Below are 13,094 nucleotides of genomic sequence, written 5' to 3' on the forward strand. Positions count from 1 at the left end.
CTGATCAGTAGAACCAAAGTTCTAAGCACGTCAACCATGAAGAAAACCAGGAGGGGGCAGCCTCAGGGCCATCATCCTCCTCCTCATGACATGTCTAGCTGTTCCAGCTTCAAACCCCTCCTACATCTCGTAAGCCCGGGAAAAATTGTCACCCCCCCACCCCAGGTGCCAGGGCGTGCACACTTTTAACCTTCGCCTTGCCGGCAGTCCCTGGCTACAGCTCTACTTACAACACATGCAAGGCCGCAATGGGGAGATAGAAAGCCCTTTTAGCTCTGCAGTTATTAAAAGCGTTATAGAAGGTAAAGGCTTAGAATACAATTCCATAATATTATTTTTTATGTGGTCATAATTAAAAGTTCTCAAAGACCGGTGATCATTATAAAGGCCGGCCCTTTATACTAGACATACATTATAACTCCACTACAAGGGAGTCTCTACTGAGAAGAAATCCGTTTTCTTATGTCCGGGGGCGTGAGTCAGGGGGCGTGTCCTCAGTATCATAGCCCCTCCTCCTCTCCCCATCCACACGTATACCAAGTGCAGGGATTATGACGCAGGGCGTGGTTTTAGCGGCACTGTGCTCTACTGCATCATTATTATTCAACTCAGTTGGCGTGTCCTCGCAGTCATAGCCCCTCCTCCACTAGTATTAGACATGCGGAGATTATGTCGCACTACTGTCCCATCCGGCTTCACTATTATTCTAGAGGGCGTGTCCTCACAATATAGTTCCACCTTCCCCGTCCAATTGCGTTACAAGTGCTCCAACCCGCAGCCGTGTGCTCACACCGTAGCTCCTCCTCCTGCAACAGTCACTGAAATTACAAGCGCGGGATGAAGACGCACTACCGTCATATCCGGTCTCGTGATTATGCTAGACAGGGTGGGGGTTGTCTTCACGCTATTGCTGCTCCGTCCCCGTCCAATCGTAAACAAGTGCGGGATTAAAGACGCAGGCTCCGCCCCTGGGCGTGGTTTTAGCGCCACTGTTCTCTACCGGTTTAATATTGTGCCAGCCAACGGGCGTGTCCTCATAGCCCCTCCTCCCCCTCCAACCACTGAAATGACAAGCGCGGGGATGATGACGCACTACCGTCCTATCCTGCTTCACTGTTATTCTAGTCAGAGGGCGTGTCCTCACACTATAGCCCCTCCTTCCCCATCCAATCGTAAACAAGTGCGGGGATTATGACACAGACGCCGCCCTTGTGCGTTCTGTTTTCGCTACTGTTTTCCCTGATTCATTATTATTCCAACTAGAAGGCGTGTCCTCATCTCTATAGCCCCGCCTCCTCACGAGGCCACTTGTATTTCAAGCGGGGAGATTGTGGCGCAGTCCCCGCCCCTGGGCGTGGAGTTTGCGCGCTGGGCACCGCCTCCATACATAAGGCTACTGAATGCGCAGTTGACAGGTCACTTCTCACAGAGATCCGTCACCCAGGCTCCGGTGAGAATTTTACCCACTGCCAGCTTCTTACCCGACCCCCTGCGTCAACGACAACATGGTGAGTGTCACGTGTTGTCTCATCTAATACAGATTCCCGTAATGCAGCTTCTTGTAATCGCAGACGTATTCTTACGTTTACATTTTGGGTGGGATCCCCAGCAGTCCCCCGTATCCTGCACCTGGTATGTAAATGTCACGTATATCATGGATCACTGATTCTTATCAGTCCTGGATGTTGCAGCTATAAAACGCTTCCTTGTAGATGTGGAGCTCCGCAATCCTTAGTTGACTCCTGATCCCTATAAAATGACAAGAACCGGTAAATCTAGACCTAAACGTAGCAGTAATTCAGCTGATCCGACCGTTAAGCAGCGATCGCAAAGATCAAGGAATGTTTACGGCACCAAAATGGTCGCGGGACATAGGTGTGAATTGGTCCGGGGGCGTAGCTATAATGGGTGCAGTCACACCTGGGCCCCTGAGCCTGGAGAAGCCCAAAAGGTCCCTGCCCCATATGAGGAGGCCGTGCTGTAAACTACATGTCCTAGTTGGGGGGGCCCCTAGTTCAGACTTTGCATTGGGGCCCCGGAGTTCCGCCTCTGATTTCTTCGCAGTCATAGCTAAAATATTTTTGGTAGTTAACGCTTTGCATTCTGATAATAAATACATGCGCAGCTAAATCTTTGCGTGAGGACTATTTTTGGTATTTTTTGGGGGTCTCCATGGGCTCTGATATATGAAACCAGCAGCTGCCGGGAGCGCATGTAGAGCAGTCACCCCCACCAGGCATTGCGGTATTTCGTCATCCTGTATTACGACACAGTCCGGGGACATCCTCTTCTTCGCTGTTTTGCAGACTTCCTGCTGAACTATACCAGATAATGTAGCAGAGCTGAATTTGTTATCCTTGTTCCCTTTATGCGCCAAGAAAACTCTTAAAGGGGAATGTGCACCGATCACAGTGGGCTCTGGTTGCTGGGACCCCCACTGATGGGAACAATGGGGCGTGTGTAGGTCAGAACTTCAATGAAAGAAAACGGAGAGCCTGTCTGTATAATGTGGAGGTGATATAGCAAAGGGGCGCCGCTTAGCTCCTTAGTCGTAGTGATTGGTTGCGGTCACGGCGCCCACGCCCCCTCCCGTGTTCTGTTCCAACTTGTCAGAGGACAGAAAAGTCCCTTGTAATACGGCTGCCGGGCTGTGAGAATTTCAAATTCCCCTCCTCTGACCTTGTGGCGTCATCAGCAGGATATAGGCGCCATTTATGGCAGCCTGGTCTCAATGGACCGTCGGAGGCTGTCGCCATGTGCAGGTTTACTGTCTCTGGCGAGACCACACCGTTATAATGACTGAGGACAGCCGAACACTCACCGCCTAAGGGAGCCATCGCAGTGAATATAGTCGGATATTGCGCTTTTATGAAATTGCCTTCACTGGGTGACAACCATGATGGCCGCCATTACAAATCTCCCTAGGTTTGCCGATTGTATCGGTACATAAATAAGGCATAGGAGTCATTCAGGATTCTGGGAAAGCTGGGTGACAACCATGATGGCCGCCATTACAAAGCTTCGGTCTTACAGATGTATCCGTACGTAACTAGGCATAGGAGCCATTCTGGGAAAGCTGGTGACAGTCATACAAGGCCTGTCGTGATGCCCTTATCGATCGTCACCCAACTTTCCCTGAAACGGGAAGGACTTCTATTTACTGGGAAGAAAGTGTAGCATTTATTATTAATATTGGATCTGATTTGTATAAAATCCGGGGTCCACGTCCTGCGGGAGATGCTCTGCAGCGTGGAGGGCACTGAGTGACACGTGCAATCATCTGCCACTGAGGGGCTTACCGGGTCGCTCCCCCCTCTCGCCCTCCCTTTGGGGTCCCAGCTGCTGGGGGCTGTCCTAGGCTCCTTTCCTAACTAGGTAATTGTGGTGCGAGTGCGGGAGGATTCTTCATGGGGCCTGTTTATCTTTGGCTTGTCACATGGAGAATTCCCAGCACCTGCCTGACACACATCCTATATTTACACCGACACATCGGGGGAGGTAGCACGTGGGGGGGCTGCGGAGGAGCGTAATAGCAGCCATGACGGGGATATCCGGTGTCTGCCGTAGTCTTATGTAGGCCGGATTGGAGCATTTAAAGGGGTTTCAATTATGTACATCAAGCTTAATCATTGTATAATGAAAAGTTCTGCGACTTTATAATATCCCTAGTGTTTCAGATGGTCACCATTTCAAGATCTCTGCTTGCTGCTGGGGTATGGGAACATTCTTGTTTACCAGGGAAAATGTGCTGATCGTTTGCTACGATTGTACCCAGTGTAAACAACGCGGACTCCAGGCTGTTACGTTTTACCGCCACAAAAACATTGTAGCGAATTTTGACCACAACTGATATTTTCAAATCCACAGCGTTCTCGGTCGTCGATTTCTGCAAAGGGTTAAATCCAGGCACTTCATCAGCAAATTTCGTATTCTATGCGTATGGATCGTGCTGCTTAATGCGCCCATATCCGCAGTGACTATTTACCGGCACCGGTGCATTAAAGGGTCACTTAGGCCTCATTCACACGAGCATGAATCATGTCCGTGCGCTGTGCCTTCAAACACACCGCACACGGACCCATTGATTTCAATGGGGCCATTCAGAAATGCGTGATTTTTCGCGCAGCGAAAGTCCGTTACGTGAAACTGCATGTCCTATATTTGTTCGTTATCACGCACCTACGCGCCCATTGAAGTCAATGGGTGCGTGAAAACCACGGACAGCACACTGATGAACATCCGTGTGCGTTGCGTGATTTGCGCATCAATTTAATTTAAAATATTTTTTTTTTTTAAATGTGCTTTGCGAGTGCGTGAATAATGCAACACACGGACCAGATTCATATGCGTGAATCTTATACGCTCGTGTGAATGAGGCCTAAAGCTAAAATCTGTCTCTTGCTGTGCTAGTAAGCAATCTATTGTCTCCTGTTATCAGCTATTTCAGACTGAGGGCAGGCTGGCACTAGTGGTCTTCTATGAGATGATTGACAGGAAATGCAGAAATGATAACGCCCAGATTTACATGCCTATGTGTGATATGGTGTTATAACGCTTCTGCACTATTATAATTTTAGATGTGGTGGCCCTTTAATGCGGGATCATGTGCAGATTCTTGCATCGCTAAGGGTATGTTCACACGCAGTGGTTTCAGGCGTAAGTCTGGCGTTTTTACGCCTGAAAAAACGTCTGCCCGTTGCTTTCAATGGGTTTTACGATGTTCTGTTCCCACGAGGTGTCACTTTATGAGTCGCTGTCAAGACTGCGCGTCATAGAAGTGCATGTCACTACTTGGCATGTTTCTGGAGCCGGTTTTCATTGACTCCATTGAAAGACCGCTCCAATAACGTCCGTAAAATACGCCGCGAAAAACGCGAGTTAACAAAAACCTCTGAAAATTAGGAGCTGTTTTAAGGCAAAAACGGCTCCGTAATTTCAGACGTATTTTGTTACTGCGTGTGAACATTCCCTTATTCTGCATGGCTGGATTATTTATCATTTAGAATATAAGGTCATGCGTGCCTGGGTTTCTAAATGCTGCGGCCGGCGGTCCTTACACCTCATTTGAATGTAAATGCGGAGGCACTGAACCTCACAAACCCAGACCATAATGGCATTTCAGTTATGCCAGACACTCGTCTGCTGGGACAACAAGGAGGGTGAAGAGAACCCCGCAGGAGGCACCCGGCCTTGTTACATCAGCATTCGGTTTGTTGAATTTAGACAGGTCATTGTTTCTGTCGGTGACATTATTTATCTCATTCATTCATGTCTGTGACTACCTGGACACGGTTAAAGGAGAACTCCACTGAAAAACGACACTTTGCTGAAAACTGCTAACAATGGACGTACCCTTTAATTTAACATTAGGGGAACTCCAACAATACCTTTAAAATTCTTGCTTAAATGGATTTCACCTCCGTTTTTCTCAAAACCCCAAATTATACAGCAGTCTGAGAAGCTCCAATCTGGCCTGCGGTTTGCTCTTTACACTGGAGATCTGCTTTAGCTGCTTCTGCGAGAAAAAGGTAGTCACCGAAGAATTACTATCCCTGACTATAATAAATATTGGGTCATTAAATACAAAACTTTTTTTAATCGATAATAAAAAAAAGTTGACTACCCCGTCCCCTCGAAGCGAATTCTGGGGACACGGATAATTTAATGGGGTTCTCCAGAGCTATAACATTGATGGGCTATGCCACAGCTGCAACTGGTACTGCAGCTCACCCCATTCAAGTGACTGGGACCATCGGCAGTACCAGGCATAACTGATCGTTTGGTGAATGAGAGCGCTCGTTCCTGATCATTGCCCTTTGTAAACAGGGCAAAGATCAGCCGATGAACGGAGAAACGCTCGTTCATTGGCTAATCACGTTTTTTTTTTTTTTTTTTGCAAGCTGTATTGTCGATCAACGCTCGTTTTAAAAGTGGTAAACATGGGCGATATAACTAAATGTCCCTGAGCTGCAATACCAGACACAGCAGCACAGAGCACTTCAGAAGAGCGTTGTGCTGATCTTGTGGAAGGCCCTGACCTGTCCAGTAGTAGTGATTTTCGTGAGGACAGGGCTGCAAGTGATAGGGGCAGTGTCATGATGTGAGGACAAGAATGGAGACAAGTGGAAGGTCGCAGACTGAGAGTGGTAGAAGCTGCATCTGCCCAGCAGCACAGAGCCCTTCAGGAGCACAGTGGGCTGCTCTTATGGAAGGCATCGACCTGTCCACTCGTAATGATGTTGATGAGGACAGCATGAGGCTGGGCGTAAGGTCCTCATGTTTACATTGCAAATTTTAGGGTCCGTCTTGGGATTCAAACATGGCCGTACTACAAATAGGATCCGTGATCGTGGCTCATATTGTGCCTCAGATTTCCTATAGAGGGACAGGTTTTTTGTTTGTTTTTTCCGTTCGTAGGGTGTGCTCTCTGACGCCATACCACCAAGGTATTCTGGCACTATTCGTAGAATACGGCACTATATGGCGGCATCCCTAGAGGTCGATAATACAGGACCATAGGGACTCCGCGTGCCGCCGTACAGGCCATGTCCAGAAGGGCCAGCCATAAACGCCGTTCATGCTAATACATTGATTTTTGAGCCGCTCACAGGCCTCGTCTTCTAGTTGGTTTGTACTTTAGGTTTTGACGTTATCTTATTTACATAAGCGCAGCGGCCGCGCTGCCCTGCATTCCTCATGGAGAGATTATACCTGCTAATCCCGCCGTTCAGCGCAGGGTTATTAAAAGTTCCAAGTCCAAGTGTTTGCTGTAACTATCGCTTAGGGCCTGTTCACATCAGCGTTAGGGCTCCGTTGATGGGTTCCGTCAGACCTTTCCATTGGAGGAATCCATCAACTAAAACCATAGCTTCCGTTTGCATTACCATTGCAAATAGTTTTCGTTTGACTCCGTTCTGTAAGGTTTCCGTTTTTCTGGCGGAATAAATAGCGCCGTCGCCATGGTTTCCCCAAAAAAATGACCTGAAACCTATTATTGCACTTTTAAAAATGATCAATAAGAAAGGTAAAAAGTGAGTCACTGAGGGAGCTTTATCAAAATGGGTGAAAAGGAAAAGGGGAGCAGTTGCCCATAGCAACCAATCAAATTCAAGCTCTCATTTATCAGAGACCTGTTTTAAAATGAAAGAAGCAATCTGATTGGTTGCTATTGGCAACTACTCCACTGTCTTCTATCAACTTGTAAACCATTCTGCCGTTTTCTATTTATATCTGTGAGGCCCCATGCACACGTGCTTTTGCGGCCGATAATCCACAGGAGAATTGCGGCCCCATTCATTTCTATGGTGCCATGCACACGACCGTAGCTTTTACGGTCCGTGCATGGCCCGGGAGCCCGCACCGCAGAAAAACGGACATGTCTTATTACGGCCATCTTCTACGGTCCGGGCTCATTGAAAATAATGGCCGCGGCCGTGTGCACGGCCCGCGATTTAAGGGCGGCTCGCGGCTGACTGCCGACCTGAAAATCACGGCTGTGCACATGGCTACGGTCGTGTGCATGAGGCCTTACTGGGAATGCGGTGTGGTAACCAATATGGTTGCCATTAAAGCTCCCACGGCCAGAGGCGTAACTTGAAGCTCCTGGGTCCCAATGCAATTTTTGTAAAAGCCCCTCCCTCATCTATCCTGTGCCATTTATAATATTGGTGTCTTATGTGGCATAGGGACCCTTAGTAGCAACTACTACACCCCCTAACGATGTACCCTGCCCAGTCTCCCGAAAGACAAATATCTGCTTAGTTCTGCAGTCCTGCATCTTCCACTCCCATATTACTTTTAATGGAGAAGCTAGTTGATTGTCGGATTTCGGAAAAGTTTGGGCGTGAGTCCTCCAGAGTGGATAGGGAAAAGCCGCCGATGCTCTAGAACTGTCAGCAGAATGCAGACCTCCACTGGTATTACCACGACTTGCACTGCCATGGATCCCGACATCTGGAGAGAGATCAACTTTCCCTCATATAGGGGAAAATTTGGGCAATTGAGGTACACAAGGGAATTGTTAACACCTCTTGCTTAGGACCGAGTTCAGGCCGTGAAAATAATCCATGTGTCGGCCTTATTTACAGCCCAACCGCGGTACAGGTGAACGGGACTCCTGCCATCATAGACATGTATGATGCAGTTCTGTGGGGAGGCAGAGACTCCTAGCATCATACGTTCACCTGTACCGCGGTCGGGCCGGAAATCACATGGATTATTTTCACGGCCTGAACTCGGTCCTAAGCAAAAGGTGTAGCAGAAATATAACCGTATTCATTCACCGTAGGTTTCAAAGGGAAAAATATTAGAAATCTGACTTCCTTTAAGTGGATCCGCATGAAGCCTAATTTAATGGCATTGCCTACGCAGTTTGTTTTGTAGTCTAACCATATGTTGTTCTTTTTTAGATCTTTAGGGCGAGGCATAGAATGGCGGGTGCAATTATCACTGTTGCCCTAAGGAGAGGGTGTGCAGTCTTGTTTGTGCAAGTTTTGCTGGTTTGAGGTGGAGGTGTACTTATGTCAGTAATAGAATGTGAACATCACCAGGCTTTACAGATAACAATGTCAAATATATATATATCTGTACATTTTTGTCACACACGTGCTGGTCTTTGGAATCTTTCTCTTTGCAACTTAGCAGTTATATATAGGTATGTCATCATAATTTTACAGCTTGTGTACTGAACTTGAGTTAGTCCTCATTATACTCCAGAGCTGCATTCATAATTCTCCTAGTTGTTATGGTGAGGGTATGTTCACAAGGCCGTTTTTCGGGCCGAAAAATCGGGAGCAGAACGCCTCCAAACATCTGCCCATTGATTTCAATGGGAAAACTGCGTTCTGTTCCGACGCGTAAAAAAACAGCCGCGAAAAAGTGCAGGACACTTCTTGGGATGTTTTTGGAGCTGTTTTCCATAGACTATTGAAAAAAGCTCCAAAAATGCAGCGAAAATCGCAAGTGGCACAAAAAAAAAACGTCTGAAAATCAGGAGCTGTTTTCTCTTGAAAACAGCTCTGTATTTTGAGATGTTTTTGAGACTGCGTGTGAACATACCCTAACAATGAGCAAGCTTGTAGTCGGATACAGCTTAGGACATATTCCGAACGTGTTTTTCTTATGTTCTTAGTTTACAGCGTCCAATAAAAAAAAGTATACATATGCTTGATGGATGCCCCTGTATGGAATCTGTCATAGGAGCCGTTAAATGTATACCTTAGGAGCTCCAGTGATGTCACTCTCCATATATGGACTCGACTCAATCACACACAGATCTTGGTTTAAAGTTCTTCATTGCGTGGGGAAGCTCCAGTGATGGTCTCTCTCCCGTGTCAGCTGGCTGCAGAGCGGGTGTCACTGAGCATCATGAACTGTGGAGACCATGAGTGGGATCGTCCTAAGCGGTCCCTCCCTGTGGAATTTGGAAAGTTTTGCACTGGAGGATCAGTGCTCCAGTCAGGCGGGGTGGGGGGGGGGGGGGGGTTACATTAGCATTGCTAAAAATGCAGGGTGCACGGTGGCAGCTGTCTCACATTCCCCCCTTACCCTCTGCGCACTCTGGTCCCTCCTCTGTTCCGGTTTACAAGAGGATCCCCCATCCTCTCCACCAATTATTTAATGAACCTTCATCCTCCTAACAAGCGGCTCCCAGGAGGAGTAGACCTGAGCAAGATGTAGCCGTAGTGCTCGTGACATTACCCCGTTTAACCCCTTGGTGGAAGAGTTCGAACAGGCGTATTTTATAATGTAGGAATAAAATGATGGAAGAACCCTCCTTTATCTGAAGATAAGCGGTGTCTGGTATACTTGCCAATGTTTCCCCTTCTACTGAGCTCTCTCCAGCGCGGTACTACTGCTGGCAGCCAGGCCGACCTCTGCAAATTACCCAGTTTCCCCGGGAAGCTCCAATGCAGGTATGGAAGCGTGAGTAATGTGTTTGGTGTCTGCAGCAGTTATAGGACACTAAACCTAAAGAATCGCTTCTCCCCATTGTTTTAAAAGTAATTTTCACTTGTTAGAGATTGTGCAGATTTGTGAGGTGGCTTATAGGTGACGTTTCCCACTGTGTGTTGATGCAGTGGTGTACGTCACACTTTCCATCTTAGCTGTACGTCCAAAGTCCTTGTGGTGTATACCTCCGAAGCGTAGTTCAGAAAGTCTTGTGAATAGAGCCTTAGCTGAGCGCCTATAATTCAGTTCGCTTTTCTTGCGCCCGATTTACCATACAGTGACTGTGCAAGGATGACACTTCCTACAGGATCAGTAGATTGAGAGCTGTGCAAGGAATACTAGGAGATTACAGCTCTGAAGTTGAAGTACCATCAAATTGGATTTTAGCCGTAGGGTTTCCCCAAAATGTCCGGTCTTCTTGAGTCTTCAGGTTTCTCAAATACATGTTCGTGATTTCTGTAATTGTGTCTCTCCATGTTTTTGCTCGTCCTCTTTTACCAGTCAGTTGTTCTTTAAGTGGCAGGCGCTCGGCTTGTTCTGTCTGGATCTGTTCTCTTTGGTCTACTCCAGTATGCGTCTCAACGTCTGCAAAGTCAAAAGGTGTCAATGCTTTTTTTACTTTATTTTCCATTGTGCACCTACAAAAAGATCAACTAAAAATACCGAAGGCTGGAGAATTTTGATATTTGGTTTTCTAGACCCATTGGGACTTTCCATGATTCTTTCTAAAGACAGATTGGGGTTCTCAAAATATGTTTGTGTCCGCTGAGGTCCGCTATGCTCTAGTGTTCCCTGAGATCTTCACTTTGCCACTTTTTAGAAGTATATGATAAGCCCAGAGATTTAAAACTGATTTCTAAGATCTTTTTCTTTTATTTTACAGAGAGAATGCATTTCAGTCCACGTTGGTCAAGCTGGAGTCCAGATGGGCAATTCCTGTTGGGAGTTGTACTGCCTGGAACATGGAATTCAACCAGATGGACAGATGCCCAGTGACAAGACCATTGGTGGAGGAGATGATTCCTTTACTACGTTCTTCAGTGAGACCGGAGCTGGTAAACACGTCCCCCGTGCTGTGTTTGTGGACCTGGAACCCACTGTGATCGGTGAGTATCTTGGGAAGGGTATTGCAGAGCTCCTTCTAAAACACTAAATCTCCTCTGTCCTTCAGCCCTCGACCAATACACGAGGACCATATGAAAAGGTCCTGGGGATTTCCTTTTGTCCTAATGTCTTCTCTCTGTACTACGTTATTTTCCAGATGAGGTCAGGTCTGGTATCTACCGACAGCTTTTCCACCCGGAACAGCTTATCAGTGGCAAGGAAGATGCAGCCAATAACTACGCCCGAGGCCATTATACCATCGGCAAGGAGATCATCGATCCTGTACTGGACAGAATCCGCAAGCTGGTGTGTACTTCTTAATGATGATTTTTTCTTTCATGCCATTGACTATGCTCAGTGGTTAATTGTGTGCTCTACTCTTTTTCAGGCTGATCAGTGCACGGGTTTGCAGGGATTTTTGGTTTTCCACAGTTTCGGCGGTGGCACTGGATCCGGCTTCACCTCCCTCTTGATGGAACGTCTCTCTGTTGACTTTGGCAAGAAGTCCAAGCTAGAGTTCTCCATCTACCCTGCCCCCCAGATCTCCACAGCTGTGGTTGAACCATATAACGCCATCCTCACCACCCACACCACACTGGAGCACTCAGACTGCGCCTTCATGGTGGACAATGAGGCCATCTATGACATCTGCCGCAGGAACCTGGACATTGAGCGCCCATCCTACACTAACCTGAACCGTCTTATTAGTCAGATCGTGTCCTCCATCACCGCCTCTCTCAGGTTTGATGGTGCTCTGAATGTGGACTTGACAGAGTTTCAGACCAACCTGGTGCCCTACCCCCGTATCCACTTCCCCCTGGCCACCTATGCCCCTGTCATCTCTGCAGAGAAAGCTTACCATGAGCAGCTCTCTGTGTCTGAGATCACCAACTCTTGCTTTGAGCCGGCCAACCAGATGGTGAAATGTGACCCCAGACACGGCAAATACATGGCTTGCTGCCTGCTGTACCGCGGTGATGTTGTCCCCAAAGATGTCAATGCTGCTATTGCTGCCATCAAGACCAAGCGCAGCATCCAGTTTGTGGACTGGTGCCCAACAGGGTTTAAAGTTGGCATCAATTACCAACCACCAACTGCAGTTCCTGGTGGAGATCTGGCCAAGGTGCAGCGTGCTGTGTGCATGTTGAGTAACACCACCGCCATTGCCGAGGCCTGGGCTCGCCTGGACCACAAGTTTGACCTGATGTATGCCAAGCGCGCCTTTGTGCACTGGTATGTGGGTGAGGGTATGGAGGAAGGAGAGTTCTCTGAGGCTCGGGAGGACATGGCCGCCCTGGAGAAGGATTACGAAGAGGTTGGGTTAGACTCTTATGAAGACGAAGAGGAAGGAGAGGAATAAAGTGTCCTAGTCTATAACTGTATTCATGTGCCGCAACAATAAACTTCAGTTGAAATGTTTGCTTGTGATTTTTATTTTTGGAGACCTTTTATTTTTTTTGTACAATGGCCAAAGTTAATGCATATAGTCCAGAAAAAGTCTGATCACTTCACTCGGCACCGATGACGCACCATTGTCAACCACCGACAACACAGCAATAATCAAGAGCTGGCCTAGACCAACTTAAGAAAAAAAGCATAATGAAGCCAAGAGACTCGTACGCTGAAGGTGGCCACACACCTGAAATAACCGCTATTTACCCCGACTCCATCATAAACCTGCACACTCGGCCAAGCTTGCATGTTTACTTCAATGGGAAGCCGCTGCCAGACGCCTCTGGATGCAGATTATCATCTGTGGGAACGAAGGATAGGGTGTGTTAAAAGGGGGATCCCTGCTAAATTTGAAGACCTATGGTCCCCTTAGTTGGATACCCTGGGTTTGGCTCCAGCGATTCTACTGGTGGATAAGCCCTCTGTAGATTGACAATCTCCTGGTGTGGGGTGGGGGGGGGGGGGCGGATCATCAGTCGCTGGCTCTTTGATTCCTGTCCAAATGTACATCTGGGATGTGGGCTAATTTTGGCTTATCACATGTTTGATGTATCTTTGTTCCATGATTGAGTCATATTTGGCATGTC

The 13,094-nt window shown here is 47.6% G+C and overlaps 1 protein-coding gene across 1 annotated transcript; it reads left to right on the top strand.

Moving 5' to 3' along the window:
• Positions 1–1,144: 1,144 nt before the first annotated feature.
• Positions 1,145–12,474, top strand: LOC142655251 (tubulin alpha chain). The gene is made up of 4 exons (XM_075829163.1): positions 1,145–1,508; positions 10,835–11,057; positions 11,213–11,361; positions 11,444–12,474. Exons 1-4 carry the CDS (start codon positions 1,506–1,508, stop codon positions 12,413–12,415), a joined length of 1,347 nt encoding a protein of 448 aa, XP_075685278.1. The 5' UTR covers positions 1,145–1,505; the 3' UTR covers positions 12,416–12,474.
• Positions 12,475–13,094: the final 620 nt, after the last annotated feature.

This window comes from Rhinoderma darwinii, chromosome 6 (genome assembly GCF_050947455.1).
Source record: "Rhinoderma darwinii isolate aRhiDar2 chromosome 6, aRhiDar2.hap1, whole genome shotgun sequence".
In the NCBI taxonomy this organism is placed as follows: Eukaryota; Metazoa; Chordata; class Amphibia; order Anura; family Rhinodermatidae; genus Rhinoderma; species Rhinoderma darwinii.

What these genes read in the sequence shown, in the direction of transcription:
- LOC142655251 (XM_075829163.1), top strand. An exon ending in CCTGGAACCCACTGTGATCG is followed by an intron (nt 11,058 to 11,212) that starts GTGAGTATCTTG and finishes GTTATTTTCCAG; the next exon opens with ATGAGGTCAGGTCTGGTATC. An exon ending in TGGACAGAATCCGCAAGCTG is followed by an intron (nt 11,362 to 11,443) that starts GTGTGTACTTCT and finishes ACTCTTTTTCAG; the next exon opens with GCTGATCAGTGCACGGGTTT.